At 39.3% G+C, this 27,964-nt stretch overlaps 2 protein-coding genes and 1 long non-coding RNA gene across 4 annotated transcripts; 1 reads left to right on the top strand and 2 right to left on the bottom strand.

Moving 5' to 3' along the window:
• Nucleotides 1-498: 498 nt before the first annotated feature.
• avpr2ab (arginine vasopressin receptor 2a, duplicate b) lies at nt 499-11,916 on the bottom strand. Its single transcript, XM_055012823.1, has 7 exons — nt 11,465-11,916; nt 7,626-7,900; nt 6,570-6,815; nt 4,713-4,859; nt 4,411-4,636; nt 1,734-1,964; nt 499-683 (listed from the first exon to the last, which is right to left on the bottom strand). The coding sequence occupies exons 2-7, from the start codon at nt 7,893-7,895 to the stop codon at nt 499-501; spliced, it is 1,305 nt and encodes a 434-aa protein (XP_054868798.1). The 5' UTR covers nt 7,896-7,900; nt 11,465-11,916.
• On the top strand, nt 532-26,105 carry LOC129349496 (uncharacterized). Its single transcript, XR_008602523.1, has 4 exons — nt 532-670; nt 6,579-6,831; nt 7,635-7,865; nt 24,446-26,105. It is a non-coding gene; the product is annotated as an uncharacterized LOC129349496 (long non-coding RNA).
• On the bottom strand, nt 16,951-27,944 carry LOC111569363 (isocitrate dehydrogenase [NAD] subunit gamma, mitochondrial-like). Of its 2 annotated transcripts, XM_055012821.1 has the most exons (11): nt 27,831-27,944; nt 26,315-26,356; nt 25,892-25,989; nt 24,439-24,554; nt 22,011-22,071; nt 21,727-21,859; nt 20,046-20,179; nt 19,853-19,955; nt 19,429-19,575; nt 17,744-17,899; nt 16,951-17,456 (listed from the first exon to the last, which is right to left on the bottom strand). In XM_055012821.1, exons 1-11 carry the CDS (start codon nt 27,897-27,899, stop codon nt 17,355-17,357), a joined length of 1,161 nt encoding a protein of 386 aa, XP_054868796.1. In that variant the 5' UTR covers nt 27,900-27,944; the 3' UTR covers nt 16,951-17,354. The 2 variants fall into 2 exon arrangements, with proteins under 2 accessions (XP_054868796.1, XP_054868797.1); XM_055012822.1 differs by lacking the exons at nt 26,315-26,356; nt 27,831-27,944 and adding an exon at nt 26,091-26,230.
• Nucleotides 27,945-27,964: the final 20 nt, after the last annotated feature.

A 27,964-nucleotide genomic window follows, 5' to 3' on the forward strand; every position in this document is an offset into this window, starting at 1 on the left:
TATTTATATATATATATATATATATATATATATATATATATATATATATATATATATATATATATATATATATACATATATATATATACATATATATATACATATATATATACATATATATACATATATATATATACATATATATATACATATATATATACATATATATATATACATACATATATATATACGTATATATATATATATATATATATATATATATATATATATATATATATATACATGTACTTGTGTGTCAGTGAGCCCTAAAGGTGCTGGTAGGTGGATTTCATTTTGGTTGTATTGTCTTTGAACCGAGCCAAGCTAAATGTTTCCACCTGTTTCCAGTCTTTACGCTAAGCTAACCGTTGCTAACCGCTAACCTAGAGAAGCTAACTGTCGGTAAGACTCCAGTGTAGCTCCTGAACCAGTCCAACTACCAAAAGCCTCAGCGGGGGAATGACGTGCCACAAGGCGTGCTGTAGCTCCGCTGTGTGTTCAGTAGCTGGAGGTGTGTGTGGTGGTGGAGTCGTTCGGTAAAGAGCCCCGGCGCTGGGAGCTCGTCCGGCAGAGCAGCAGCAGCCGGAGCTCCGGGGAGACGCTGCTGGAGAAGGCGGAGTAGATCCAGGGGTTGGTGCAGGAGTTCAGACTGGCCAGCAGCATGAGCAAGGTGAACGCTGCACCTGCACAAAAACACACACCTGGCTCAATATTCCAGCATAATCAGGCGTTTAAATTCGATCTTTTAATGTACAAATGTTCTATATTTAAACACTAAAACTGTCTGCACAATATGTAGAGATTTCCTACAGGAGGAGTACATGGAATGTGGTGTCATTAGGAGGAAAAATGCAAAGTATTTAAATATAAGTGCAGCAATATGTAGCTGCTCCACAGGTTTATGCATCATTTACTCCAGATATAAGTCTGTGTAACAAGTGCACACACTAGACTTTCTGATATTTAGGAGAAACGTATGTATATTTTTGCCCACAAGGTATTACATGTTTATATTTTATTTGCAACAGCTTGTGAAATTAGAGCTTTATAAGTGCTCTTGTAGTTTTGCAATTAACAAAAATATCTCGTGTCCTTATTAATTTGTTTCCAAACTCTTTGTTACTAATTATAGTATCATTGAATTTCTTTATAAATAAATTGTATATGCTATATACTGTATTGTAAGTTCAGTAGATAAACTAAGTAGTTTGTGCTTTTATATTTAATATATAAAGTGTCCATATTCTCCAGTTTAAGCTGTTAACTAAAGAAGTTATTAAGCATGAAGTAAAGGTTTGTAAAACCAGGGAAGTATAGACCCAAAAACACTCCTGCAAAAAGATTTTTGCACACTGAAATTTAAACCACAGTAATTGCGAATTACTTTAATTTGTACATCCAGTTTAAATGCATTTTCTTTCATCACTAAAAACTAATATCCATGCATTAAATATGTTTTTAATTAATTTTTTCAAATGAATTGTGTATTCTATGTCCTATATTGTCATTTTGGTAAAGAAATGAGGTAAATCATGCTTAAATATTTATTTTACTAGGTTATAAAGTGCATTCTTCAGTTTAAGTCAATAACTAAAGAAGCTGTTAAACATTAGGATAGACGATGCTGCAGAAAGAGATTACACCCTGAAACTCTGACCCACATGTTCATTAGTCACCTCGAAGCATTGTTTTTAAATAAGTGAACACAGACAATACGTTCCATGTGTTGGTACCGTTCTGAGGCGGGTCGGGGTCCCAGGCGGCCCACAGCTGGACGCTGAAGAACGGCGCCCAGCAGAGCGAGTAGACGAGGACGATGACCAGCGTCATCCTCACCGTCTTGGACATGGCGGCCGACACCTCCCCGCCCCGGGCAGGAGGCGCTTTAGGAGGGTCGGGGGGGCAGATGGGGAAGGGAACCGGAGGGTCGGGGGGGCAGATAGGGAAGGGAACCGGAGGGTCGGGGGGGCAGACGGGGAAGGGAACCGGAGGGTCGGGGGGGCAGATGGGGAAGGGAACCGGAGGGTCGGGGGGGCAGACAGTGAAGGGAACCGGAGGGTCGGGGGGGCAGATGGGGAAGGGAACCGGAGGGTCGGGGGGGCAGACCGTGAAGGGAACCGGAGGGTCGGGGGGGCAGATGGGGAAGGGAACCGGAGGGTCGGGGGGGCAGATGGGGAAGGGAACCGGAGGGTCGGGGGGGCAGACGGTGAAGGGAACCGGAGGGTCGGGGGGGCAGATAGTGAAGGGAACCGGAGGGTCGGGGGGGCAGACAGTGAAGGGAACCGGAGGGTCGGGGGGGCAGATAGGGAAGGGAACCGGAGGGTCGGGGGGGCAGATGGGGAAGGGAACCGGAGGGTCGGGGGGGCAGACAGTGAAGGGAACCGGAGGGTCGGGGGGGCAGATAGTGAAGGGAACCGGAGGGTCGGGGGGGCAGACAGTGAAGGGAACCGGAGGGTCGGGGGGGCAGACCGTGAAGGGAACCGGAGGGTCGGGGGGGCAGATGGGGAAGGGAACCGGAGGGTCGGGGGGGCAGATGGGGAAGGGAACCGGAGGGTCGGGGGGGCAGATAGGGAAGGGAACCGGAGGGTCGGGGGGGCAGACCGTGAAGGGAACCGGAGGGTCGGGCAGCACATCAGGCTGCAGCTCAGCTGAAAGAAGCACAGAGACAGTCAGTGTGGATTTTACTCACTGGAGACTCGTTTTTCACTGAAATGTAAAATTCTGCTCCTCTATGGAAACAGAACAACCATGAAGTAGAAAATGCTTCCAACCGTTTAAAAGTTTTGGGTCCCCCAGACAATGTCTTGTTTTCCATGAAAACTCATTTTTATCCATGTGCTAACATAACTGGGCAAGGGTTTTCTAATCATCAATTAGCCTTTCAACACACACAAAGAAATATGACAAACCTACAATATTGCAAATAGCAAAACAAGTAACAACAAAAAAACCAAAAAAATTATTTTCTTGAAATATTTTGTGTACAAAAATTTTTTTTTTAAAATCAACATGTACAGCATTTTTCCAAATGTCTGCAGGTGTCATCAACACTGGTAAAAGTGTCTCTTTATACTATAGATATTTAACTATTTAATTTTAAAAATTATTAACCCTCCTGTTGTCTTCATTTATGGGCACCAAAAAATATTGTTTCCTTGTCTGAAAAAAATCCAAAAATTCAGCAAAAATATTCTCCAAATTTCTGAAAATTTGCAAAACCTTCAGGAAGAAAATTCCATTAATTCTTTAAAAGTTTACCTTAAAAGTTTTATTTTTAAAAATCCCCCAAATTTGGCAAGAAAATTCTTGTAAATATTTTAAAAAATGAGTAAAAATCTTCCAAAAAAATCCTAAAAATATCTAAAGTGATTACATATATATCAGAAAAACTTCTAACATTTTCTTTAAGAACAGTCACAAAAAAAATCTACCAAAATCCTGCGAAATTCACTGGATTTTGGTTGATTTTTATGTGAATGTTCTTAAAGAAACATTTCTAACATTTCTTTTTTTACACCAAAAAATCTTCAAAGATTTCCCAAAAATGTTGAAAATGTGGACATCAGAAGTTTCACTGTGAAAATATATAGTTTTTTCCACATTTTCAAACTTTAAAGAGGACAGCACGAGGGTTAAGAATGAAAAGTAGGAAAGTAAAAGCCCAAAAAATACCTTAAAATCTGAGCTAAAATGTTGTAACTGTACTATTTTAAAACATTATTATTGTTCACTAAAAAGTAAGATCCTTGTTTTCAGTAAATATGACACAGATATCACAAATTTTTTTCCCCCAAAAATAATAAATAAATAAAATTACTGTGTATAATATATTTCCAAGTATCCAAAGGTGTTAAAACTACTGGAAAATTGTGTCTCCTCAGAATAACAAAACAAAGAAAGAAAGTTTGAAAATCGGAATTTCTTTAAATATTTCGCATGCGAAAATACAAAAAATCTTCATTGTTCTGTAGATATTCAACTGTTGACGTTTTTCCAACCATTAGTTTAGCCCATTAATTAAAAATATTATTAATGACGAAATAGAAGTTTGTAAAATCTTGAAAGGAAAAGCTCAAAAGAGAAAAGAACTGTGTGCAAATCCTCATTATTAGAGCCTATTTCAAAATGTTTTCTTTTATTAGTAAAAACAAATATTCTCACATTAAAGAGCCCTCTGTGCTGCAGTCACAGTGACTCATAATGTGAATATTTAAGCCTTTATGGATGTGATATTCTCATAAAGTGCAGATTAAAATTCAAAATTCAACATCTACACTTCCAAACGCTGAGAATTTGAAGTCAAAAACCTCCAAACAGTCCTTTCTGCAGCTTCTGCTGAGGTTGTTGCTGGTTTTTATCTCCACTGTGTGGTTTTATCCTCACCTGGGTGAACAGACGTGAAGGACGGGATGCTGGTGGACCTGACCGGACCCATCGGGAGGCAGCTGGACTCACAGGAGGTTTGACTGCCGGGGTTGTTGAAGACGAGGGGTGAGACGTGGAGGGGGAGGCTGGACTTCCCCCTGGCTCCTCCCCCTCGCTGGCTGTCTCGTCTGGATGCCGTTATAGACGAGGGCGACAGGCGGCGCTCCGACTTCAGGTACAGGTTGTTGTGGATCTCCCTGAAGATGCGAACCTGAAGGAGTGAAGTCGTCATTATTCGGTCTAGTGAGACGTTCTGCTGGGTTCTGCTGGGTTCTGCTGGTCTCTACCTGGCACACGGTGATGATGAGGACGGGCAGGATGAAGACCGACACGGTCATCCAGGTCACGTAGGCCTTCAGGCCCCAAGACTCGGCAAAGTTCCCCCAACATTCGTAGATTCCTGGAGCCACTTCAGAGCGGGAGAAGATGAAAACCTGCAGAGACGAAGAGATGAAACTCAGTGGGAATGTTTGGTTCTGGAAACGTTCTGAGAAAGTTCTGCAAAGTTCTAGTGATGTTTCAGAGAGTTTTCTTTTAGTTCCCAGAATGTTCTTCTTAAAGGCAGAAAAGGTTCTTTGAAGACGTTCTAAAATAGTTCTTAAACATTTTCCAAATGTTGACATTGAGAACATTTCCTAGAAGAACGTTCTCAATGTCAACATCCCCAAAACATCCTCAGAACATTGCAGCTAAAATGTTCCACCTTTGTTAATATTTTCAATCACAGGAACGTTTTATAAAAACACGTTCTGTCTTAAAAACATTTTCTGAATGTTGGTTTGAGAACGTTCTTCTTTAGTTATCATGGAACATAATCTAGCAACATCCTCCAAACATCCTCTGAATGTTAAAACGTTCTGTCTTAGTTCACTTTTAACCTCACAGGAACATTATTAGAAATGATAAATATCCTTAAAACGTTCTTTGAACATCAGATTAAAATGTTTCCTTTAGAACATGGATAGAACTTTTAGGCAATGTTGTGGCAACGTCTCTGCTGTTTGACCCAGCTAGAATCTTTTTGGTTTCAAAAACATTCTGAGAAAGTTCTGCAAAGTTCTCATAATGTTTTCAGCAGATAGTTTTCTTTTAGCTCCCAGAATGTAATTTGAAAGTTCCCTAAAGACATCTGAAAACGTTCTGGAAACATTTTCCAAACGTTGCATTGAGAACTTCCAGAACATTGCAGGTAAAATGCTCCACCTTTGTTAATATCTGGAGAACGTTTTCTGAATGTTGGTTTGAGAACGTTCTTCTTTAGTTATCATGGAACATAATCTGACAACATCCTCCAAACATCCTCTGAATGTTAAAACGTTCTGTCTTAGTTCACTTTTAACCTCACAGGAACATTATTAGAAATGATAAATATCCTGAAAACGTTCCTTGAACATGAGATTAAAATGTTTTCTGTCAAACATTATTAGAACTTGTAGATAAGGTTAGCCAGAGTTGTGGGAACGTTCTCTGCTGTTTGACCCAGCTAGAATCTTTTTGGTTTCAGAAATGTTCTGAGAAAGTTCTGCAAAGTTCTAGTTCTAGTTAACCTCACAGGAACATTATTAGAAATGATAAATATTCTTGAAATGTTTTCTTTAGAACATTGCTAGAACCTGTAGGGACTGTTGTGGGAACATTTCCTTTCCATTTCTCTTTGACCGTTCTAGAACTTTTTGGTTCTAAAAACTTTCTGTGAAAGCTTTGCCAAGTTCTAGTAATGTTTTCGACGGGAAGGTTTCTTTCAGCTCCTGAGATGTAACTTGAAAATTCTCTAAAGACAATCTTAAAATGTTTTTTGAAACATTTTTCAAATGTTGCATTGAGAACCTTTGTCATCATTGTGGGAACGTTTCCTAGAAGAACATTCTCAACAGCAACGTCCTCAGAACATTACAGGTAAAATGTTCCACTTTTATTAATATATTAAATTACAGGAACGTTTTATTAAAACACGTTCTGTCTTCTGACGCCTTGATAACATCTGGAGAACATTTTCTGAATGTTGGTTTGAGAACGTTCTTCTTTAGTTACCATGGAACATAATCTGACAACATCCTCCAAACATCCTGTGAATGTTAAAACGTTCTTAGTTCACTTTAAAGCTCACAGGAACCTCATGAACGTTCTATGTTCTGCGTTTCTACCTGCGGCAGGCTGAGCAGCAGCGACAGCCCCCAGGCCGAAACCACGAAGGAGTTGCAGCGCTGCGTGGCTCCGCTGTGATGCGCCTGCAGGGGGCAGCAGATGGCGTAGTGGCGGTCCAGCGTCATGGCAACGATCATGTAGGAGGAGGCGAACATGCCGAGCACCTGGAGGTATTTCACCAGGCGACACAGGAAGTCCGGGCCGGGGAAGCGACCCTGAACGTCCCACACCAGCTGGGGCAGCACCTCAGAGAGGACGGAGGTGTTTTAATGTTACTGCTGTTCTGAATCTGAGAATGTGTTCTGATGTTTGCTACCTGACAAGTCTATACAGAATGATTTCATATGCCTTTAGAGATGTGTGTACTGAGTTGTGCTGACATTTATTGGTTTGTGTACATATTTACAGATTTATCTGCACGTTGAATTATTACACCCAATATTTGTGTTCACATTTAAAGATTTGTTTACATATTTGTGTACATGTTTGATTGTTTGTCTACACATTTAGAAATTTGTGTGCACATTTAAATATTTTTGTACACATTTTAAGATATGTGTACATGTTTAAATAGTTTTGTTTGCATTTAAATATGTTTGTACACGTTTAAATATTTTTATAACCCTTAAATATTTGTACACAATTGAATATTTTTATACACGTTTAAATATTTTTGTACATATTTAAATATTTTTATGTGCATTTATATATTTTTACACACATTTAAAGATATTTACACACATTTAAAGGTATTTATACACATTTATATATTTTGTAAACATGTTAAGATTTTTATACGTTTAAATATTTTTATACATTTTTAAATATTTTTATACGCATTTAAAGATTTTTATACACATTTAAAATATTTTTATACACATTTAAAGATATTTATACACATTTAAATATTTTTATACACATTTAAAAATGTTTATACACATATAAAAATATTTATACACATATTCATACACATTTATACACACTCCACACATACAAACTGAGCTACACTTTCTAAACTTTCCAAGCTATTTTGTAAACATTGTTTCATGTGTTACCTGGAACAGCGCCACCACCAGGTCGGCCAGACAGAGGTTGAGCATGAACTGGTGCAGCGGGTTGTGATGTCGCCGGCGCCTTAGCAACACCACCAGCACCAGCCCGTTGCCGAGCAACGCCATCACCAAGATGACCGCCAGCACCACCACCTCGGCCACCGCCAGCAGGGCGTCCCGCTTCCAGTTGGTGGCGTTGGTGCCCGCCGGGGCCTCGGGGGCCACCGACCAATGGGTGGACGGGTAGGTGTCTGTTACCATGGAGACCGACATGTTACCTGGGAGGGGGCAGGAAGGCAGAAAGAGACGTGATGCTAGAAAGACGTAAAACACGCTAAGACCGAACGGCTTATTAGGGTCCGAGAATCAACGGAAGAATGGAAAATTTCAAACACTACGGCCACAACATGTCACCTACAGCTATGAAATTTGGCACACATATGTAACTCGTCAAGACACACAAAAATGTAACTGACACCCATAGCCAAAACACAACAAGAAGTCGGCCATTTTGAATTATGTGACATATTTTGAATGATTTTGGACCAATTTTTGCACATTTTCAAAAGCTATAAAGTCAAACTGGGTAACCCCGACAGAGCTGAAATTTGGCCAGGATGTACATCAGGCATGGGTTACTGAAAGTTATCAAAATGCTCCACGGAAATCTGAGGGTGTGGAAATGGCGGCTGGCGGAAGTTTGACAATTCGCCATGAAACAGGAAATACTATCTAACTACCCTAAACATGTTCCAACCTGCCTGAAACTTTACACGTATGATCAGAGTCCTGTCCTGATGAATTCTATATCCCAAAATACATTCAGATATGGCCTATTTTTCTATTTATTTTTCTATTTTTAGGACATATTTTTCCATTTATTTTTCTGTTTTAGGACATATTTTTCTATGTATTTTTTTTATTTTTAGAACATATTTTTCTACTTATATTTATATTGTTAGGACATATTTTTCTACTTCTGTTTATATTTTTATGACATATTTTTGTACTTATATTTATATTTTTATGACATACTTTTCTACTTTTTAAAATATTTTTAGGACATATTTTTCTGTTTATTTTTCTATTTTTCTGACTTTTTTTAAACTTATTTTTATATTTCTGGACATATTTTTCTGCTTATTTTGATATTTTAGAATGTATTTTGCTATTTATTCTATATTTTTACAACGTATTTTTCTCTGCATCTTAAATTTGTCAGACTTTAACTGACACCACTGTAATGTGAGTTGAATTTCATCAGATTGATCGCTGATCGCTGCTCCAACAGCAGGAAGTTCCCTTTGGTTGCAGAGAGGCCTCCCTGCATGCCTCTGCGATTGTGTGTCCTCGTGTGCGTTGAACTGCAAAAGTGTACGAAGCTGCTACTGTAAACATATTAAACGTTTCTTTGTTTTACCATTAACGTGCTCATGGAAGCGTGGCGCCGCTCGTGTGTGTGTTTGCTGGATGTTTACAGCTAAAGGTGACGTTCTGAAAACTTTGACCTGGAACATGAAGGCGTACAGTTAACGTACAGCCAAGGTCAACAGTTCGGTGGAGAAAGAAACCCGCACAAGGTCATCGGACACGATCTGCAAACCGTTTCATAACCGCCGAGGTCACGATACGTCCTGTAATCATTTCTGGAAAAGCTGCTAATTGGCAGGCAGTAATTGGGAAAACCGTCATGCAATAAATCAGCAGCGATGCAAAGGAAACTAACGTGGGTTCTGTATTTCTGTCCAAAAAACTACGACAAAAAGATAAAATCAGCCCAATCCATCCTTCGTTTTGCACATTTCAGAGTATTTTTTGACCATTCTCAGCCAGATTATTCCTGTTAAAAATGTTCCTTTCACCCTCAATCTTCGTCATGTGAAGATAAAACAAACTTCTACACAGTTTAACTTCCCCTTTAGATAAAAATTAATCCTATCCATCCTTCTTTTTGCACTTTTAGTGCTTTTAACCATTTTTAGTCATTTTTTGCTGTAAAAAATGTTCATTTCACTCTCAGTCCTCCTCTTGTGAAGATAAAACCAACTTGTACACAGTTTAATTTCCCATTTTAGATAAAATCCATCCTTCTTTTTGCACTTTTAGTAGTATTTTTAAACATTTCAATCATTTTTTAACATCAAAAATGCTCCTTTTACCCTCAATCCTTCTCACGTAAAGAAAAAACCAACTTCTTTAGAGTTTAATCTCCCATTTTAATGCATTTTTGCACATTTCAAATTCTTTTTGGGACCATTTTCAGTCATTTTTTACTGTCAAAAACATGTCAGCAGACAAGTTTTTTGACATCTTTTGGTGATTTTAACCCAGTTAGAACACTTGGTTTTATTTTCAGGAAGAAAAAAGCTCAAATCAGTCCTTTTGCACCTTTCTGAGTATGTTTTACTATTCTTAGCCAGATTTTTCCTGTCAAAAATGTTCCTTTCACCCTCAGTCCTCCTCATGTGAAGATAAAACCAACTTCTAGAGTTCAGTTTCCAATTTTAGACAAAATTAGTTCAATCCATCCTTCATTTAATTGCATATTCTACCATTTTCAGGTAGTATATTTCTATTAAAATACTTCTTTTCGCCTCAGTCTTCCTCATATAAAGATAAAAGCAACTTCTGTAGAGTTTAATTTCCCAAAAATCTGAATCAGAACCTCAACAAACGACTTATTCACCTCGTCCTCAACATCCTGCCAAGTATCTTTATCTCTTTTTGTATGCTTTTTTGAGAAACAGACAAGTTTGTTGACATCTTTTGGTGATTTTAATCCAATTAGAAGACTGTGGACACCTGCTGTTTAATACTTAGTTTTATTTTCATGAGCCAAAAAGCTAAAATCAGTCCAATCCATTCTCCTTTTTGCACATTTAATAGCAAATTTGACCATTTTCAGCTAGTATATTTCTGTCGAAAATACTTTTTACCCACAATCCTCCTCTTGTGAAGATAAAACCAACTTGTACACAGTTTAATTTCCCATTTTAGACAAAAATCTGCCCAATCCATCCTTATTTTTGCACTTTACGTAGTATTTTTAACCATTTTTAGTCATTTTTTAACATCAAAAGTGTTCCTTTCACCCTCAGTCCTCCTCATTTAAAGATAAAACCAACTTCTACTCAGTTTAATTTCCCATTTTAGGACATTTTTGCACATTTTAGAGTATTTTTTGGCCATTTTTAGTCGTTTTTTACTGTCAAAAAACATGTCAACAGACAAGTTTGTTGACATCTTTTTGTGCTTTTAATCCAATTAGAAGACTGTGGACACCTGCTGTTTAATACTTAATGTTATTTTCACGAGTGAAAAAGCTCAAATCAGTCCTTTTTGCCCCTTTCTGAGTATGATTTCCCATCCTTAGCCAGATTATTCCTGTCAAAAAGGACTGATTTTATTTTTTTTGGTTTGTGAAAATAATAAGTATTAAACAGCAGGTGTCCACAGTCTTCTAATTGGATTAAAATCACCAAAAGATATCAACAAACTTGTCTGCTGACATGTTTTTGACAGTAAAAAATGACTAAAAATGGTTAAAATACTCAGAAAGGTGCAAAAATATGCTAAAATAGGAGATGAAACTCTATAGAATTTGGTTTGTTGGTCCTCGTGAAGATAAAAGCAACTTCTAAAGAGTTTAATTTCCATTTTAGATAAAAATTAATCCTTCTTTTTGCACCTTTCATAGTATTTTTTAACCATTTTTAGCCATTTTTTACTGTCAAAATTGCTCCTTTTACCCTCAATCCTCCTCATGTGAAGATAAAACCAACTTCTTTAGAGTTTAATCTCCCAACAATCAGAAGCAGAACCTGAGCAAACGTCAGACTCACCTCGTCCTCAGCATCCCGTGAAGCATCTGCTGGATCTGGGACAACCTGATCTGCTGTTGCACACCGGAGCTGCGTCCATGCTGAGCGTTTTCCACTCCGTTATTCCTCCCAACTCCTGCTGCCGCCTCTCCTCCTCAGCACATCCCTCTGTCCTGCCAGCTGAAGGAAGACGAAAGGCCGCGGAGCCGTGGATTAATGTGATTTCCTGCCCTTTGTTGTTGTTGATATCGAACACGCTGATGAGCGGCAGCAGATCGGATGAGACTCCTGTTATTGGAGGTGATCAAAGAGCCTTGAAGCGATACGTGTTGGTGTGATTCTGCATCAGCGGGTGACGGACAGGGTTTAGGTGTTGTGGCAGACGGGTTGTCGGGTTTGTGGAGAGAAATGAGAAGTTAGCAACAACAGAAGGAGGATTTGTCTTTCTCAGCAGCCTTTTTATTCTTGTTTTTCCTCCCACATTCCTCCTCTCCCCCGTCCTCCCTCCGACAGAGAACTAATCTGTTTGCTTCCCCTCAATTGCTCCCTCATTTGGAGAAGCGTCTAATTATCGAGAGGCCTGCTGAGTGGCTTTAAAACAGTCGCACATGAGCCATATTCTTCTGCTTTAAAACACACTTCTCCGTGCTTCCAAATAACCTCCATCAGAGAACTTGGATTAGTCGGAATTCCCAGTTTACCATTTGTTTGTTAACAAATCCTTTGAAAAGACCAGAAAAAGTAACAAGTTTTCTTCTGCTGTTCAGATGTTTGAAGCCAGAAGCTGCAGAGGAAGTACAGTGACTATACACAAACAAAAACTGAAAGTAAAATGCTAGAGATACATTAAACCAGGAGTGTCAAACTCATTTTAGTTCAGGTTCCACATTCAGACCAATCTGATCTCAAATAACCAGTAAAATCAGAGAATAGTAACCTATACTTAACTCCAAATGTTTCCTTTGCTTTAGTGAAAAAAGTACATTCTGAAAATGTTCACATTTAAGGAATTATCTTTTTACAAAACATCATGAAGAACCTGAAATTTGTTAAGAAAAATAAATTCAATTTCAGCAACTTTATTCCTCAGTTTATCATTTACACATTACAGCTTCCAGATCACAGAGTGTCTACAAAGGAACACAACATTTAGTCACAGCTATCTGGAACTGAACGATCTAGTATTTTACTTCATGATCAAAGACAAAAAAAAACAACAAAACAAAGACAAAATATTACAAAAATGAGCCACAAAACGACAAAAAATTAGACAAACGACATGAAACAAAACAAAAATTGAGATAAAAAATGAGACAAAAACGTTATAAAGCGGCAAAGAACTGGACAAATGACACAAATGAGACAAAAAATAACAAATGAAATGACAAAAAAATAGACAACACAAGCGAGACAACAAAGAAACACAAAATGACAAAAACTATGCTTAAAACAGCGAATAAAACAAATCACAAAAATCTAAAATGCTCCTTTCTGCCTCAATCCTCTTCATTTAAAGATAGAACCAACTTCTACAGAGTTTAATTTCACATTTTAGATGCAAAAGGTGCAACAAGGACTGAATTTAGCTTTCTGGCTCATGAAAATAACACTAAGTATGAAACAGCAGGTGTCCACAGTCTTCTAATTGGATTAAAATCCTCAAAACATGTCAACAAACTTGGCAGCCGACAGGTTTTTGACAGTAAAAAATGATCAAAAATGGTAAAAACAAAAAAAACAAAAAAACAACTCACAAATGTGCAAAATTGTATTAAAATGGGAAATTCAACTGTGTAAAAGTTGGTTTTACCTTCACATGAGGAGGACTGAGGGTGAAAGGAGCACTTCTGATGTTAAAAAATTACTAAAAATGGTTCTAAAATACTACTAAAGTTGCAAAAAGAAGGATGGATTTTATCTAAAATGGGAAACTACACTCTGTAGAATGTGGTTATACCTTTACATGAGGACATAAAAATAGACAAACAACACAAGCGAGAGAAAAAGGAAACACGAAACGACAAAAACGATGCTTAAAACAACAAATAAAACAAGTCACAAAATGACAAAAACAAGAAACAAACAACAAAAGTCAGACAACAAAAGACAAAAAACAAAAACAAGACAAAATTTTACAAAAATGAGACACAAAATGACAAAAGAACAATGAACACTCTAGTATTTTACTTTATGATCAAAACAACTTGTCATGGTCTAGAAATTATTTTAAATTTATAGTTTTGCTAGTTATAAGTCATGGTTAATGTCTTCTCTGGAATTTTTACTCTTTACAAAGTAAGGCCGGATTGGACCCTCTGGAGGGCCGGTTTTGGCCCGTGGGCCGCATGTTTGACACCCCTACATTACAGTAAAAGAAAAAAACTGTCATGACTGAATTATTACATCGTCTTCCTTCCTTTTGCAACCTTAACAGCATTTTTTAAAATCATTTTAGCTGGAATATTACTGTCAGAAATGTTCCTTTCACCATCAGTCCTTCTACAGAGGTTAATTTTCCATTTTAGTAGAAAACAGAGAAGCAAAACTTCAGAAATTAAGTTTGTTGACATCTTTTGGCCATTTTAATCCAATTAAAGGACTGTGGACACCTACTGTTTAATATTTATTTTTATTTTTACAACTATAAAGTTAGTATCAGTCCAATCCATCCACCTTTTTTCACCTTTAACAGGATTTTTTTTTTTTTAATACCATTTTTAGCTGGAATGTTAAATGAAATGAAATGCTCCTTTCACCCTAAATCCTCCTACAGAGGTTAAATTCCCATTTTAGTAGAAAACAGGCAAGTAAAAAATTACAAGCAAAGCCTGAGCAACTGAGAAAATGAGTTTTCATTCACTATGCCGACACTAAATAGAGAAAGAGCCAAGTTTGTTGACATGTTATTGTGATTTTAATCCAATTAGAAGACTGTGGACACCTGCTGTTTGACACTTGGTTTTATTTTCATGAGTCAAAAAGATAAAATCAGTGGCCCGAGGCTGGTGCCACTGAACTAAACTAGTCTGTTGTATATAAAGTAGATAAACTGACTTCAATAGTTCCTGCTGCATATTAATATCATAATGAATCAGTAAGAGAAGCTATTTTTCTGCAGGACAAGAACCTCAACTTTAAATAACATAGAGCAACTTTAACTCATTTATTATTTTAGAAGACAAATAGTGTAGACAAACACCAAAATTAGTTTTATTTAATAAATTCCTATAGATGTATATGTTATGGTTGTCTCTGTATGTAACCCTGTGATAGACTGTTACCTGTCCAGGTGTCCCCTGCATTTATCCTAAGTTAGCTGGGATAGACTCCAGCTACCCCGCGACCCTAATGAGGATAAATGTGTATCAATAACGGATGGATGGATGGATGGATGGATGAATGGATGGATGAATGGATGGATCAATGGATGGATGGATGGATGGAAGGAGCAGGATGGGTTAGCCCTCTTCTTTGTCTTTGGTTTACAGCAGGTTGCATTGTTGAAAATTTGCTCTTTTTTTTCTCTGATCTTTGACACAAACTGAAAGGAATTCATGATACTGATAGTAATGGTATTAATGATGATGGTAAGAAGAGTAAACATAATAGTAACTTTATTAAAATGAAGTAGTGATTAGTCTCCATCATTCAAGAATCATGCATCAACTAGAAGAGCACTCAGGGAGCCCAGTACTCCTCCAAGGCTGCTCATTCCCCCATATAGCATTGTCAGAAATGCAGCATTTGTTTATTAGTTATTGATGATCAGAAATCACGACAATATAGAATGTGACCATTTAATATAGATGTACCCACAAACACGATGACCTTATGCTGAGTACAGGCGTGTGTTATGCATGTGTACGTTATGAACGGATACCAAATCATGTGACCTAAATATGTAGCGGACGGCGGGAATTGATGGGACTCAGAAACACGCCCACAATTTAATCAATTGTTCCTTGGATCATTTCTGATGGATAAATCCTGATAAGTCCTCAGTGGTGGATTTGTAGTGGGATCACAATCATGTGATCATCAGCAGGCAGCTGACGTAGTGTTCACTTGTTGTCATGGTTACAGTGACGCCGTGCCGCTATCTCACAATGATACAGAAATCTTAAACAAATCCGTGGATCCAGACTATAAGCAGCATCACTGCCAAAATCTAATCAGTTGGTCCTTGTGTCATTTCTGATCTTCCCTGAAAATTTAGTCTGTTTTTGAGTAATGTTGCTGACAGACAGACAGACAGACAGACAGACAGACAGACAGACAGACAGACAGACAAACCAACGGCGATCGTCACATAACTCCGCCACGTTCCTTGGCAGAGTAATAATTTCACACCTAACACAACAACAAATGATAATAAAATAACAAAGACAGCATAAATATTGTGGCTTTTACCAACCTGTGGTTTGCTATAATGAACAGCCCGATCAGCAGCAATGGATTGGGGACTGGGGAAGGGGACCGGTCTGAAAGACGGACCGAGCAACTTCTGTCCCCCCGATGGTGGCCAGGCTCATCCCCTTTCCCCTAACCCCTAAGCCTAGTCAATCCATCAAAATTTTCAAAAATCAGGTCACCTCAAATCAACTCAGAATGGTTTGAAACCTGCTCCTAACCACTTTCTGTCAGGGACTGTTTTCCTCCCTGCACACTGGAGAAATTAATGCTTGAAATTGCCCTAATCATTTCCGATGTAGAATTTGTGCTACTCATATCTCCGGAGGGAAGAGTCATAGATCCAGACTATAAGCTGCATCACTGCCAAAATCTAATCACTTGGTCCTTGTGTCATTTCTGACCTTCCCTGAAAATTTCATCCAAATCTGTTAGTCCGTTTTTGAGTAATGTTGCTAACAGACAGACAGACGGACAGACAGACAGACAAACACTGTGTTCCTTGGTGGAATAACAACACACCAAATTTACGTGTGATCCATGATAATGAAGATACAGAAAAATAAACATGCATACCATAAAAACATTCTTTTATTATCTCAGGGACCCTCCAAAGTTTCACGTAATGTTTTCAGATGAGCTCACGTTGTCCAACTCCCCTTTAAATACTTTAAAAAGTGACTGTAAAGTTTTTTACCTTCTAGCTGGAAATGTTCTTTATTGATTATTTCCCTGAAGAAATCTGAAGAGGCTGCTTTCTGTTGAAATTACACTTAGCTGTGTAAAACAAACATTGTGGTCATCCTGCCCTTCTCAGCCCTCAAGTGTTTACTTCGGCAATTTCTATCATTGTTCCTTTTTTTCTGATATTATTAATAGAAAATAAGAGCTTAAAATTAACTTTGCGCTGCACTTTTGACATGACTTGTGCTGCACATAAAGGTAAAGTCATAGTGCTTGTCCTCCAGATGAGTAATTAATGGCGTTTTACTTGGAAATACATCAAATGTTGTGGTTGAGCGGCACAACGTGGCCTCCGTGTGGTCTGGATGAGACAGTGCAGCCTGCAATAATACACACTTCTGAAGACAGACGAGTGATTTACAGTGAAAACAAACTTTATTAGAGGTCAGAGCAACAGTTTGAGGGTAGTTTCATTTTGTTAGTATAAAGTTAATTTCAAAATGTGTGAAGCAGCTGGTTTGCCTCAATAATAAAACCAAACTAATACACATGGCAAAGACTGGGTGGAACTCAAACACTGTATTTCTTTAATTTTTCATACAGTAAACATTGCAATGATGGGTTCAAGGGAAAGTATAGAGGCAAATAAAGTGCTAAAACTAAGGAAACACTGTAAAATACTTCAAACAGGGAACTTTTTAAACCACTACACTGTTTGTAGTCACAGTATATTTTCATTCCAGTGTCATATATTATTTTGTTGCTATAAAATTGCATAGAGGAGCTACAGGAGGACGTTATAATCCCACACCGTGTTCTACAGGCTCAGTGTTCGGGGTCCGGTGCTCTCCACGGCCTTCATGATGGACTGAACCACCTCAGATGTGGAGCCTTGACCTCCCAGATCAGCAGTGTGCAGCTGGAAAACATGTGGAGAGAAAAAACAGAGTGTTTGGTATTTAACACATCGTCACCGACTGGAAGAACAAACACAAGATAGAAAGATATGTTACTCATCTCTTTGGGAAAATTCAGAGTATCCAGTAGCTCACACGTGTTAAAAACCCTGTGCAACATCTGTTTTCCTACATAATAGTAACAAAATACCACAAAGGTGTCTGTTGGACTCAGGTCAGGACACTCATAGGCTCACTTTATTTTTGTGTAAAACAAAGTGAACCTATGATGCTGGACGTATTTTCGTACCCGGGTCTCGGTGACAGTGGACAGGATGGCTCTGCGGATCATGTTGGCGTAGGCGTGGAGCTTCAGGTGGTCCAGCAGCAGGCAGGAGGCCAGCAGCATGGCCGTGGGGTTCGCTGTGTTGGTGTTAGCGATGCTCTTCCCGGTGTTCCTGGTGCCCTGCAGAGGAGAGAACATCATGTATTGGCATTGCACAACAAAAGTAAGCAGGAGTCGGTGCATTCACAAAATCGGCCAACGGTTGTTTTTATAAGTACAGTAAGAAATGTGCAAATATAAAATGCAAGAAAAGCAGTCAGAGCGCGCAGTACTCCGCCAAGGCTGCTCAGTCGTTGTATCATTTCTGATGGATGAAATCTTCAAAAAATTCATGGTCCGCAGCGGTGGATTTGTAGTAGGATCACAATCAGCAGGCAACCGAGGTAGTGTTCACTTGTAGTCGTAGTTACAGTGACGCCATACCGCTATCTCGCAGTGATACAGAAATCAGTATCATTGCGAGACAACAGTATCGGTCAGAAATGGCATTTGGTCCTTAATGTCATTTCTGACCTTCTCAGAAAATTTCATCCAAATCCATTAGTCTGTTTTTGAGTAATGTTGCTGACAGACAGACAGACAGACAGACAGACAGCGATCATCACATAACTCCCCAGCGTTCCTTGGTGGAGTAAAAACTTCATAGCAGAAAACAATAGTATGTACAAGTGTCATCAATGAAAACAGTTACAGCTTTTTGTTGTTGTAGTCTAACTGATGTTCCACTTTCAGATATTGCACATTGCTGAACATATGCAAAAATGTAGTGACTTAAAGTAGTGCATAAAGTTCATTAAAGGTGCTCGCAATGATACAGAAATCATTAACAAATCCATGGATCCAGACTATAAGCTGCATCACTGCCAAAATCTAATCTCTTGGTCCTTGTGTCATTTCTGACCTTCCCTGAAAATTTCATCCAAATCTGTTAGTCTGTTTTTGAGTAATGTTGCTGACAGACACACAGACAGACAGACAGACAAACTAATGCCTTCCTCGGTGGAGGAATAACATATTGTCATTTCAGATTGTTGTAGTTGAGTTAGAGAGGACAGAGAGAAGAGGAATTTAAAGTTGAACCAGGGATTTTTTCGGCATTTTTGCCCGTGTGCATTGTGCCCTCCCTTTCGGCTTTCAGAACAACTCATTAATATATTTATCAATCTAAATTTGACATTTGTCTATTATTAGACCGCCAAGGAACATGTCAGAGTTACTTGACAGTTGGCGTTGTTTTGTCTGTCTGTCTTTCTGTTAGCAACACTGCTCAAAAACAGACCAATGGATTTGTATGAAATTTTCAGGGAAGGTCAGAAATGACACAAGGACCAAGTGATTAGATTTTGGCAGAGATTCGGCTTATAGTCTGGATCCATGGATTAGTTAAAGATTTCTGTATCATTGCCAGACAGCGGCATGGCGTCACTGTAACCATGACAACAAGTGAACACTATGTCAGCTGCCTGCTGATGATCACATGATTGCAATCCTACTACAAATCCACCACTGTGGATTTACCAGGACTTATCCGTCAGAAATCATACAACCACTGATTAGCCTTGGCGGAGTACTGTGCTCTCTGAGTGCTTTTCTTGTTTATTAATTGGTTTTCCAGTAACTAATGGTATGCTCGTTGAGAACCATCTCACCGTCTCAAACACAGCGTAGTCTTCTCCATAGTTGGCTCCTGGTACTAGGCCCGGTCCACCAACCAACCCGGCACACACATTGCTCACAACGTTGCCATACAGATTGGGCATCACCATCACATCAAACTGCTGGGGCCTGGAAACCAGCTATTACCCAAAAGCACACAAAACATAGCTTTAAAACATATTTACAGCTTAGAGAAACAATGCCAGAGTGAGCTATTCTGGTCAAAATGTACAAATACTTAAACTAGAGTTCAACAAATGAAGGGAATCTGTGTATTAATGTGTTCTCCATGTAGACAAGTTTGTTGTGTCTTTAAGAAACTCCGATGTGAGCAGTTGCATTAAGTAGAAAAGTGGAAAAAGTTTGGTGTTCTGATTTAATTTACTTGATGATATAAACTGAGCAGTTGAAACATACCTGCATGGTGGTGTTGTCCACAATCATGCTGTCGAAGGTGATTTCAGGGTAACCGCTTGCAACTTCCTTACAACACTCCAGGAAAAGACCGTCACCCAACTTCCTGCTCCAAGAAAGACAATGAAATCAAGATCCAACCTAGTTTAAGAGAGGCAAAATGATTAAAAAAAATAGAGATAGATAAAACCCCCACATGATGTTAGCCTTGTGAACGGCAGTAACTCGTGTACGCCCTTTCTCACGAGCTGTTCTAAATGCATAGTCAGCGATGCGTAAAGACTTGGTCCTGGTGATGATCTTCAGGCATTCGACAACGCCCGGTACATTCTGCAGGGATAGAGATAAAAGAGAGTCAGGATTTGTTTGCCTGAAGTACAGTGATAGCCATAAAACAGGAATACAATGCTGAGAAAAAGTATTCACCCCCCTTTGGTAGTTTTTCCTTTTCATTTTTATTCAATATTGAGTTGAGTAGTCCTTATAATTTGGTTTGTGTTGATAAGAGTGTGCAAAAAAGACCGTGCTTCACATCATGATGCTGCCACCACCATGCTTCACATCATGACGCTGCCACCACCATGCTTCACATCATGATGCTGCCACCACCATGTTTCACATCATGATGCTGCCACCACCATGCTTCACATCATGATGCTGCCACCACCATGTTTCACATCATGATGTTGCCACCACCATGCTTCACATCATGACGCTGCCACCACCATGCTTCACATCATGATGCTGCCACCACCATGCTTCACATCATGATGCTGCCACCACCGTGCTTCACATCATGACGCTGCCACCACCATGCTTCACATCATGATGTTGCCACCACCATGCTTCAAATAATAACGCTGCCACCACCGTGCTCTAAATATGATGCTGCCACCACCGTGCTTCAAATAATAACACTGCCACCACCGTGCTCCAAATATGATGCTGCCACCACCATGTTTCAAATCATGACGCTGCCACCACCGTGCTCCAAATCATGATGCTGCCACCACCGTGCTCAAAATCATGATGCTGCCACCACCGTACTTCAAATCATGATGCTGCCACCACCATGCTTCATGGTGGGGATGGTGCGTTTGTGATGATGTGCAGTGTTTGGTGTCTGCCACTGTCTAGCCTGATGGTCAAAGTTCCATTCTGGTCACCTCAGACCAAAGAACCTTCTTCCAGGTGTCTTCAGAGTCTCCACATGTCTTCTGGTGAACTCTAGTCCAGATTTAATTTGAGCTTTTCTCAACAGAGTCTTTCTCTTTGTCTCCATAAAGCTTTGACTGGTGAAGAACAGACAACAGTTATATGAACAGTCTCTAACATCTCAGCTGCTGAAGCTTGGAACTCCTTCAGAGGAGTCATAGGAGCCTTGGTGGCCTCCCTCACTGGTCTCTTTCTTTCAGAGTCAGTCTTTGAGGACGTCCTGCTCTAGTCAGATTTATTCATGTTCTATCTTCCTTCCATTTCTTAATGATGGATTTAACTGGACTCCAAGAGATCTTCAGCAACTTGGAAATGTTCTTGTATCGTCCTGACTGATGCTTTTCAACAACCTTTTCTCAGAGTTTCTTGGAGTGTTCTTTAGTCTTCATGGTGTAGTTCTATCCAGGAGTACTGGTCCACCAGAGACTGGACCTTCCAGATACGGGAGTCTTTATGAAATCACTCATTTTACATTTCATGTTTTCAATTAATTGACTTTTCTTTGTAGAAATCTGTTTTCATTGGACAGAAAAGAGGCCTTTTCTGTGAATTCTCATCAAAAAAGCCTAATTAAATTGACCATGATTTAATGTTAACAAGCAATAAAAGGGGAACACTTCTATACTTTATATAGACACCATATAAACCACATTAACAGACACCTCGTGCTCCAGGCTGCTGTACTCTCCCTCAGTGTTTTCCCTGATGATCATGATGTCGATGTTTCTGTGGCGAGTCCTCACTCCAGGCAGAGACTGGCAGTGCATCACGTTGGCATAAAGATCCAAAGTAGTGCTGCAGACAGGAAAAAGTCAGAAACAGGAAGCTGTGAAGGGTATAAAGGTAGAGAAGGAACCAAAACACAAGACTGAACACTGTAACTCCACTTCTGTTTGATCAGTGCTGACGCAGTTTCATGACTTTAAATTTAAAGAGGTTAACTCACCGCAGCAGGTTGTTCCTGGACTTATAGGAGGGAGGCAAGTTGTGGTTGGTCTCAAGGTTTCCTGGATAAACAAACACATTTATACCTTAAAGACAACAACTAAAATAGGGACATACAAAAGACGGATACACTAAAAGATCCCAGTTTGTCTTTAGTGCCTGAGACACTTTACCAATGCCATCCTAACAGAGCAGTTTTCATGTTTTATTCATGACTTTAAAATCATACTCATGCACTGAAATTGGTTTTCTGGTGTCCACAACTTGAGTACAGTGTTTGATTTGCTGTAATTGTCACTGTTAAAGCTTTTTTCATTAAGATGTTGATAGCAGCATCTTAACGACTACTGGATGGATTGCTATGAAGTTTTGCGCATTTACAGTTTAGAACAGAAGTGAGTACACCCCTGAGCAACATCACTTACATGTCAGTGATTACAAATTGTATCATCTCTCAATAACTGCATGACTATATACACTACCAGTCAACAGTTTGGACACACCTTCTCATTTAATGTTTTTTTTGTAAACATTGTAGATTCTCACTGAAGGCATCAAAACTATGAATGAGCACATATGGAATTATGTAGTGAACAAAAAAGTGTGAATTTAGTCAAAACATGTTTTATATTTTAGATTCTTCAAAATATCCACCCTTTGCTTTGATTCCTGCTTTGCACACTCTTGGCGTTCCCTGGATGAGCTTCATGAGGTCGTCTCCTGAAATGGTTTTCATATCACAGATGTTCCTTGTCAAGGTTCATTTGTGGAATTTCTTGCCTTCTTAATGGGGTTGGGACCATCAGCTGTGTTGTGCAGAAGTCAGGTTGTTCCACAGTTGACAGCTCTTTTGACAAATGTTAGAATCCATATTATAGCAAGAACCAATCAGCTAAGTAAAGAGAAACGACAGTCCATCATTACTTTAAGAACTGAAGGTCAGTCAGTCCGGAAAATTGCAAAAATGAATGCTCAAGGAACCATCTAGGAACTACCCAGGAACCTACCAGGAACCATCTAGGAACTACCCAGGAACCTACCAGGAACCATCTAGGAACTACCCAGGAACCTACCAGGAACCATCAAGGAACTACCCAGGAACCTACCAGGAACCATCAAGGAACTACTTAAGAACCTACGAGAAACGATCTAGGAACTACCCAGGAACCTACCAGGAACCATCAAGGAACTACTTAAGAACCTACCAGAAAAGATCTAGGAACTACCCAGGAACCTACGAGGAACCATCTAGGAACTACCCAGGAACCTACAAGGAACCATCTAGGAACTACCCAGGAACCTACGAGGAATCATCTAGGAACTACCCAGAAACCTACGAGGAATCGTCTAGGAACTACCCAGAAACCTAGGAGGACTTTGAATGTATCTCCAAGTGCAGTCTCTAAAACCATCCAGCACTACGACCAAACTGGCTCCATGAGGACCTCCCCAGGAAAGGAAGACCAAGAGTCTCCTCTGCTGCTGAGGAGAAGTTCATCCGAGTCTCCAGCCTCAGAAATGGAAAGTTAACAGCAGCTCAGATTAGAGTCCAGATAAATGCCACACAGAGTTCTAGTAGCAGACACATGTCTAGATCAACTGTTCAGAGGAGACTGAACCAATCAGGTCTTTATGGTCAAATAGCTCCTCAGAAACCACTACTAAGGAAAAGCAACAAGCAGAAGAGATTAGTTTGGACCCAGAAACACCAGGAATGGACATTAGACCTGTGGAGATCTGGGCTTTGGTCTGATGAGTCCAAATTTGAGATCTTTGGTTCCACCTGCCGTGTCTTTGTGCAACGCAGAAAAGGTGAACGGATGGTCTCTACATGAATGGTTCCGTGAAGCATGGAGGAGGAAGTGTGATGGTGTGGAGGTGCTTTGCTGGTGACACTGTTGGGGATTTATTCCAAATTGAAGACACACTGAACCAGCATGGTTCTACCACAGCATCCTGCAGCGACATGACATCCCATCCAGTTTAGTTGGACCATCATTTATTTTTCAACAGGACAATGACCCCAAACACACCTCCAGGCTGTGGAAGGACTAGCTGACCAACAAGGAGATGATGGAGTGCTGCATCAGATGACCTGGCCTCCACAGTCACCTGACCTAAACCCAATCCAGATGGTTTGGGATGAGATAGACCTCAGAATGAAGACAAAAGGACCAACAAGTGCTCAGCACCTCTGGAACTCCTTCAAGACTGTTGAACGCTTGGCCAAACGTTTTCTCACCACATGAATCCAAATGTGCTATTTAATGCTGTTGACGTCTTCAGTTTTGTTATACAATGTATAAAAAAAGTACTGAAAAAAAGGAAAACCCTTTGGACTGAGTTGGTTTGTCTAAACTTTTTTTGTCCAACGTAGACAGCTGAACATAGTGACTGATATTTTCTGATTTCCTTGCCGATTTTCTTACCTTTCAGTGCAACTCCATTGCGTCTGATGGCCATGATGGCATTGTTGATGTCATCTTCTGAGGCCATGGTCGAGTCCACATTGACGACTTCAAAGTCCACCGGCACACAGCAGAACCTGAATATGAACGCAGATGGAAAACACTTTATTATGATGGAGCTGAGTCATTTTATTGTATTTGGTCACCATTACACTGTTGTTTTGTGTCTCTTTAGTTACCTTACATTACTCTTTGGTCATTTTCATTTCTTTGTGTTTGTCTTTTGCCACTTTGTGGTTGCACTGTGTTTTTGTAACCATCCGGCATGCTTTGTGATGATCATGTTTTGGTTTTTTAAATCAATTTTTGTTCAATTTGTAGTTACTTGTGATCACTTTGTGGTCATTTTGTTTCAAGTTGTAATTGTCTTGTATCTTTTTATAACCATTTTCCATGGCTTTGTGGTGATTTTCCATGCTTCCAAGATCATTTTGTGGTTTTACATCAATTTCCTGCCAATTTGTAGTTATCTTACATCACTTGGTGGCCGATTTGTGTCAATTTGTGGTTGTTTTGTGTTACTTTGTGGTCATTTTGCACTTTATTATTAGTTTGTGGTTTTACATCAGTTTTTGGTGAATTTGTAGTCATTTTGCATCACTCATAGTTTTATGTCATTTTGTGTCACTTTGACATGAATTTTTGGGTAATTTTAGGTCATTTTGTGTCTTTTTATGACACTTTGTGAACATTTTGTTGTTATTTTCAGTCATTTTGCATTACTTTTGCGTTTTTGCATCAGTTCATGGTCATTTTGTGGCAATCTGTGGTTGTCTTGTGTCTTTTGTCGCCATTTGGCAGGACTTTGTGGTCATTCTGCATGCCTTTGTGATCATGTTGTGGTTTTAAATCACTTTTTGGTGAATTTGTAATTCTTTTGCATCACTTTATGGTCATTTTGTATCACTCTCTTATAGTTTAATGTCATTTTGCATCATTTTGACATTAATTTTTTGGTTATTTTATGTCATTTTGTGTCCTTTTATGACACTCTGTGAACATTTTGTAGTTGTTTTAAATCACTTTGCATTACTTTACAGCTGTTTTGTGTCACTTTGTGGTCTTTTTGTGATCAATTTAAGTCTCGTTTTGCTATTGCATTACTTTTTAGACATTCTATGCATCTTTTGCATCACTCTGTTACAGTTTTGTGTCATTCTTTGACATACATTTTTGGATTATTTTATGTCATTTTGTGACACTGTGAATTTTGCAGTTGTTTTAAGTTACCTTGCATTACTTTTCAGTCACTCTGTGCTTATTCTGCATCACTTTATGGATATTTTTGGTCACTTTGTGTTTGCCTTGTGTTGCTTTCTGGCTGTATTTTGGTCATTTTGTGTCTGCAGTGACTTCATTTGAACCCTGTGTGTCTGTGTGTATATATACAGTAACAGTATGATTTCATTCTCACCTGAATAGCTCCCGGACGTGGTTGGCCAGCTCTGGTCCGATGCCGTCTCCAGGAATCAGAGTCACTGTGTGTCTGCCTCCATACTGAGCAGGTGGAGGCTGTGAAGCACAAACCAAGCTACTGAGAAAACGATGAGAGAAACTGCTAACTGGTTTTTCTAATAAATTCTGCTACATGACCTATCAGGAGCCGTACTCACGATGGACTTGTTGGGTGGATGGAGGAAGGAGAGGATCAGAACGGAGGAGAGAAAACATTGAGGTTAGAATGACAGAAAGAAGGAATGGCCTCACAAACGAACACATTTTGATTTTCAGCAGCTTTAAGGTGTGAAACAGCTGGTTATCTGGTTGGGAAAGTTATCAGGTAAACGTGGTGAAACTCCTCATGAGCTCCGGCTTCTCTTTTTTCTTTACAACTCACAGTGTAAGTGTGTTTCTGGCTGCATGTTGCTGCTCCATAAACCTGAGGAAACAGACAGAAAGGTGGTTATTTAGCTGAAAATAATTAATCAGCAGAGTCTGCACAGTATTCTGGCATTCAGTTCTGTGGATGGTTTCTGAGCTGATAAACTTGCTGCACTTCTAATATTCTTACAGTGAGTTTAATTACATGCCTATAATTCAATTTGTGATTATTCTGACTCACTGTGTGTTCTCACTGTGTCAATTAATTGTTTTGTATCATTCTGCATCATTTTATGGTTGTTTCATGCTACTTTATGATCGTGTTGTGTCGTTTTGTAGTTGCTGACATAAGTCTGTGGTAATTGTTGCCTTTAACAACACTGTTTTGTTAGATTTATGTTTTTTTTTCATCACTCTGTTGTATTTTTGCGTCATTCTGCGTCACTTTATGGTCATTTTAGGTAATTTTGTGGTTGTTTTGTGTTACTTTGTCGTCATTTTACGTCTTTGTGTTTTTTTGTGTTACTTTATCGCCAATTTAGGTCACTTTATGGTTGTTTTGTGTTACTTTGTGGTCATTTTAGGTCAATTTGTGGTTGTTTTGTGTTACTTTGTGGTCATTTTAGGTCAATTTGTGGTTTTGTGCTACTTTTTGGTCATTTTTGCGTCACTGTAGTGCTTTTGTGTCATTCTGCGTAATTTTGTCATTATTTTGTAGTTTTACATTCATTTTTGGTTCTTTTGTGTACTTTTGTGTCCTTTTGTGACTCTTGCAAAAACTTTGAATACTCTCAAAGTTTAATTACTTGCATTGAATTCAATTTGGGGTCATTCTGCATCACTTTGTGGTCATTTTAGGTCAATTTATGGTTGTTTTTTGGTCATTTTTTATCATAAGTGAGTTTAATTACGTGCATTGAACAATACCATTCATTATTAGTGAATCTGTAGTTTCTTTAGACATATTAATACTGGTTTCTACCTCAAACTGTTTATGTTTGGGTGTTTTTTAGCTTTATTAACGGAGTAGAAACAGGTAATTCACTATATAATCAAATAATCCCTCATGGCATTTAACAGTAGCATGCAGCAGGTGTTGCACATCTGCTTTTATGTGTCAGTCTTTGAATACTGTGGGGTTTATATCTGTACTGATATAGTAAATAAACTCGTGCAGTAATGCAGTGTTTGTCAGATGTCTCTGGGTAAATGAGGCAGGAGACGTTAACTGGACAAACAGTGGATTCTGAATTATTAATGACTCTGCAGGTTCAGTTCTGGTCTACATTTACAGCCTCGTTTCACTGGAAGAAGTTAAAACCTAAAAGTTTACTTGTAGCTCAGACTGTGGTGCTGATCGGACAGCGACTCTACCGGCTGCCGTTAGCCCGGTTAGCTCACTAACTAACCGGTAATCTGCTTAGCTAGTCTCCCGGGTTAACTAACCGGTTAACTCGAGTTAGAACACACTTATTTCACCGGTTGTCCGTTAACTCTGCTGCCGGTGGATGGATGTAAATGTTCCCTCCTACCTTTGGCCACCGGTTGCGGAGCAGCAGCTGCAGGGATCCGGACACGGAGCGCACACAGCGGGCCGTCATGGTCACCGGGGACCGTTCAGATGGAGGAGGAGCCGGGGGCGAGCAGCGCGCTCCCGGTTAATCTC

This window comes from Amphiprion ocellaris, chromosome 8 (genome assembly GCF_022539595.1).
Source record: "Amphiprion ocellaris isolate individual 3 ecotype Okinawa chromosome 8, ASM2253959v1, whole genome shotgun sequence".
NCBI lineage: Eukaryota > Metazoa > Chordata > Actinopteri > Pomacentridae > Amphiprion > Amphiprion ocellaris.

Coding starts and splice junctions, on each gene's coding strand:
- avpr2ab (XM_055012823.1), bottom strand. CDS start 7,895: ATGTCGGTCTCCATGGTAACAGACACCTACCCGTCCACCCATTGGTCG. Junction 4,860..6,569: donor TGCTGCTCAGCCTGCCGCAG/GTAGAAACGCAG, acceptor TCGTCTCTGCAG/GTTTTCATCTTCTCCCGCTC. Junction 4,637..4,712: donor TCATCATCACCGTGTGCCAG/GTAGAGACCAGC, acceptor TCACTCCTTCAG/GTTCGCATCTTCAGGGAGAT.
- LOC111569363 (XM_055012821.1), bottom strand. CDS start 27,899: ATGACGGCCCGCTGTGTGCGCTCCGTGTCCGGATCCCTGCAGCTGCTG. Junction 25,990..26,314: donor GCCAGAAACACACTTACACT/GTGAGTTGTAAA, acceptor TGTGCTTCACAG/CCTCCACCTGCTCAGTATGG. Junction 19,576..19,852: donor TGGACAACACCACCATGCAG/GTATGTTTCAAC, acceptor TTTGGGTAATAG/CTGGTTTCCAGGCCCCAGCA.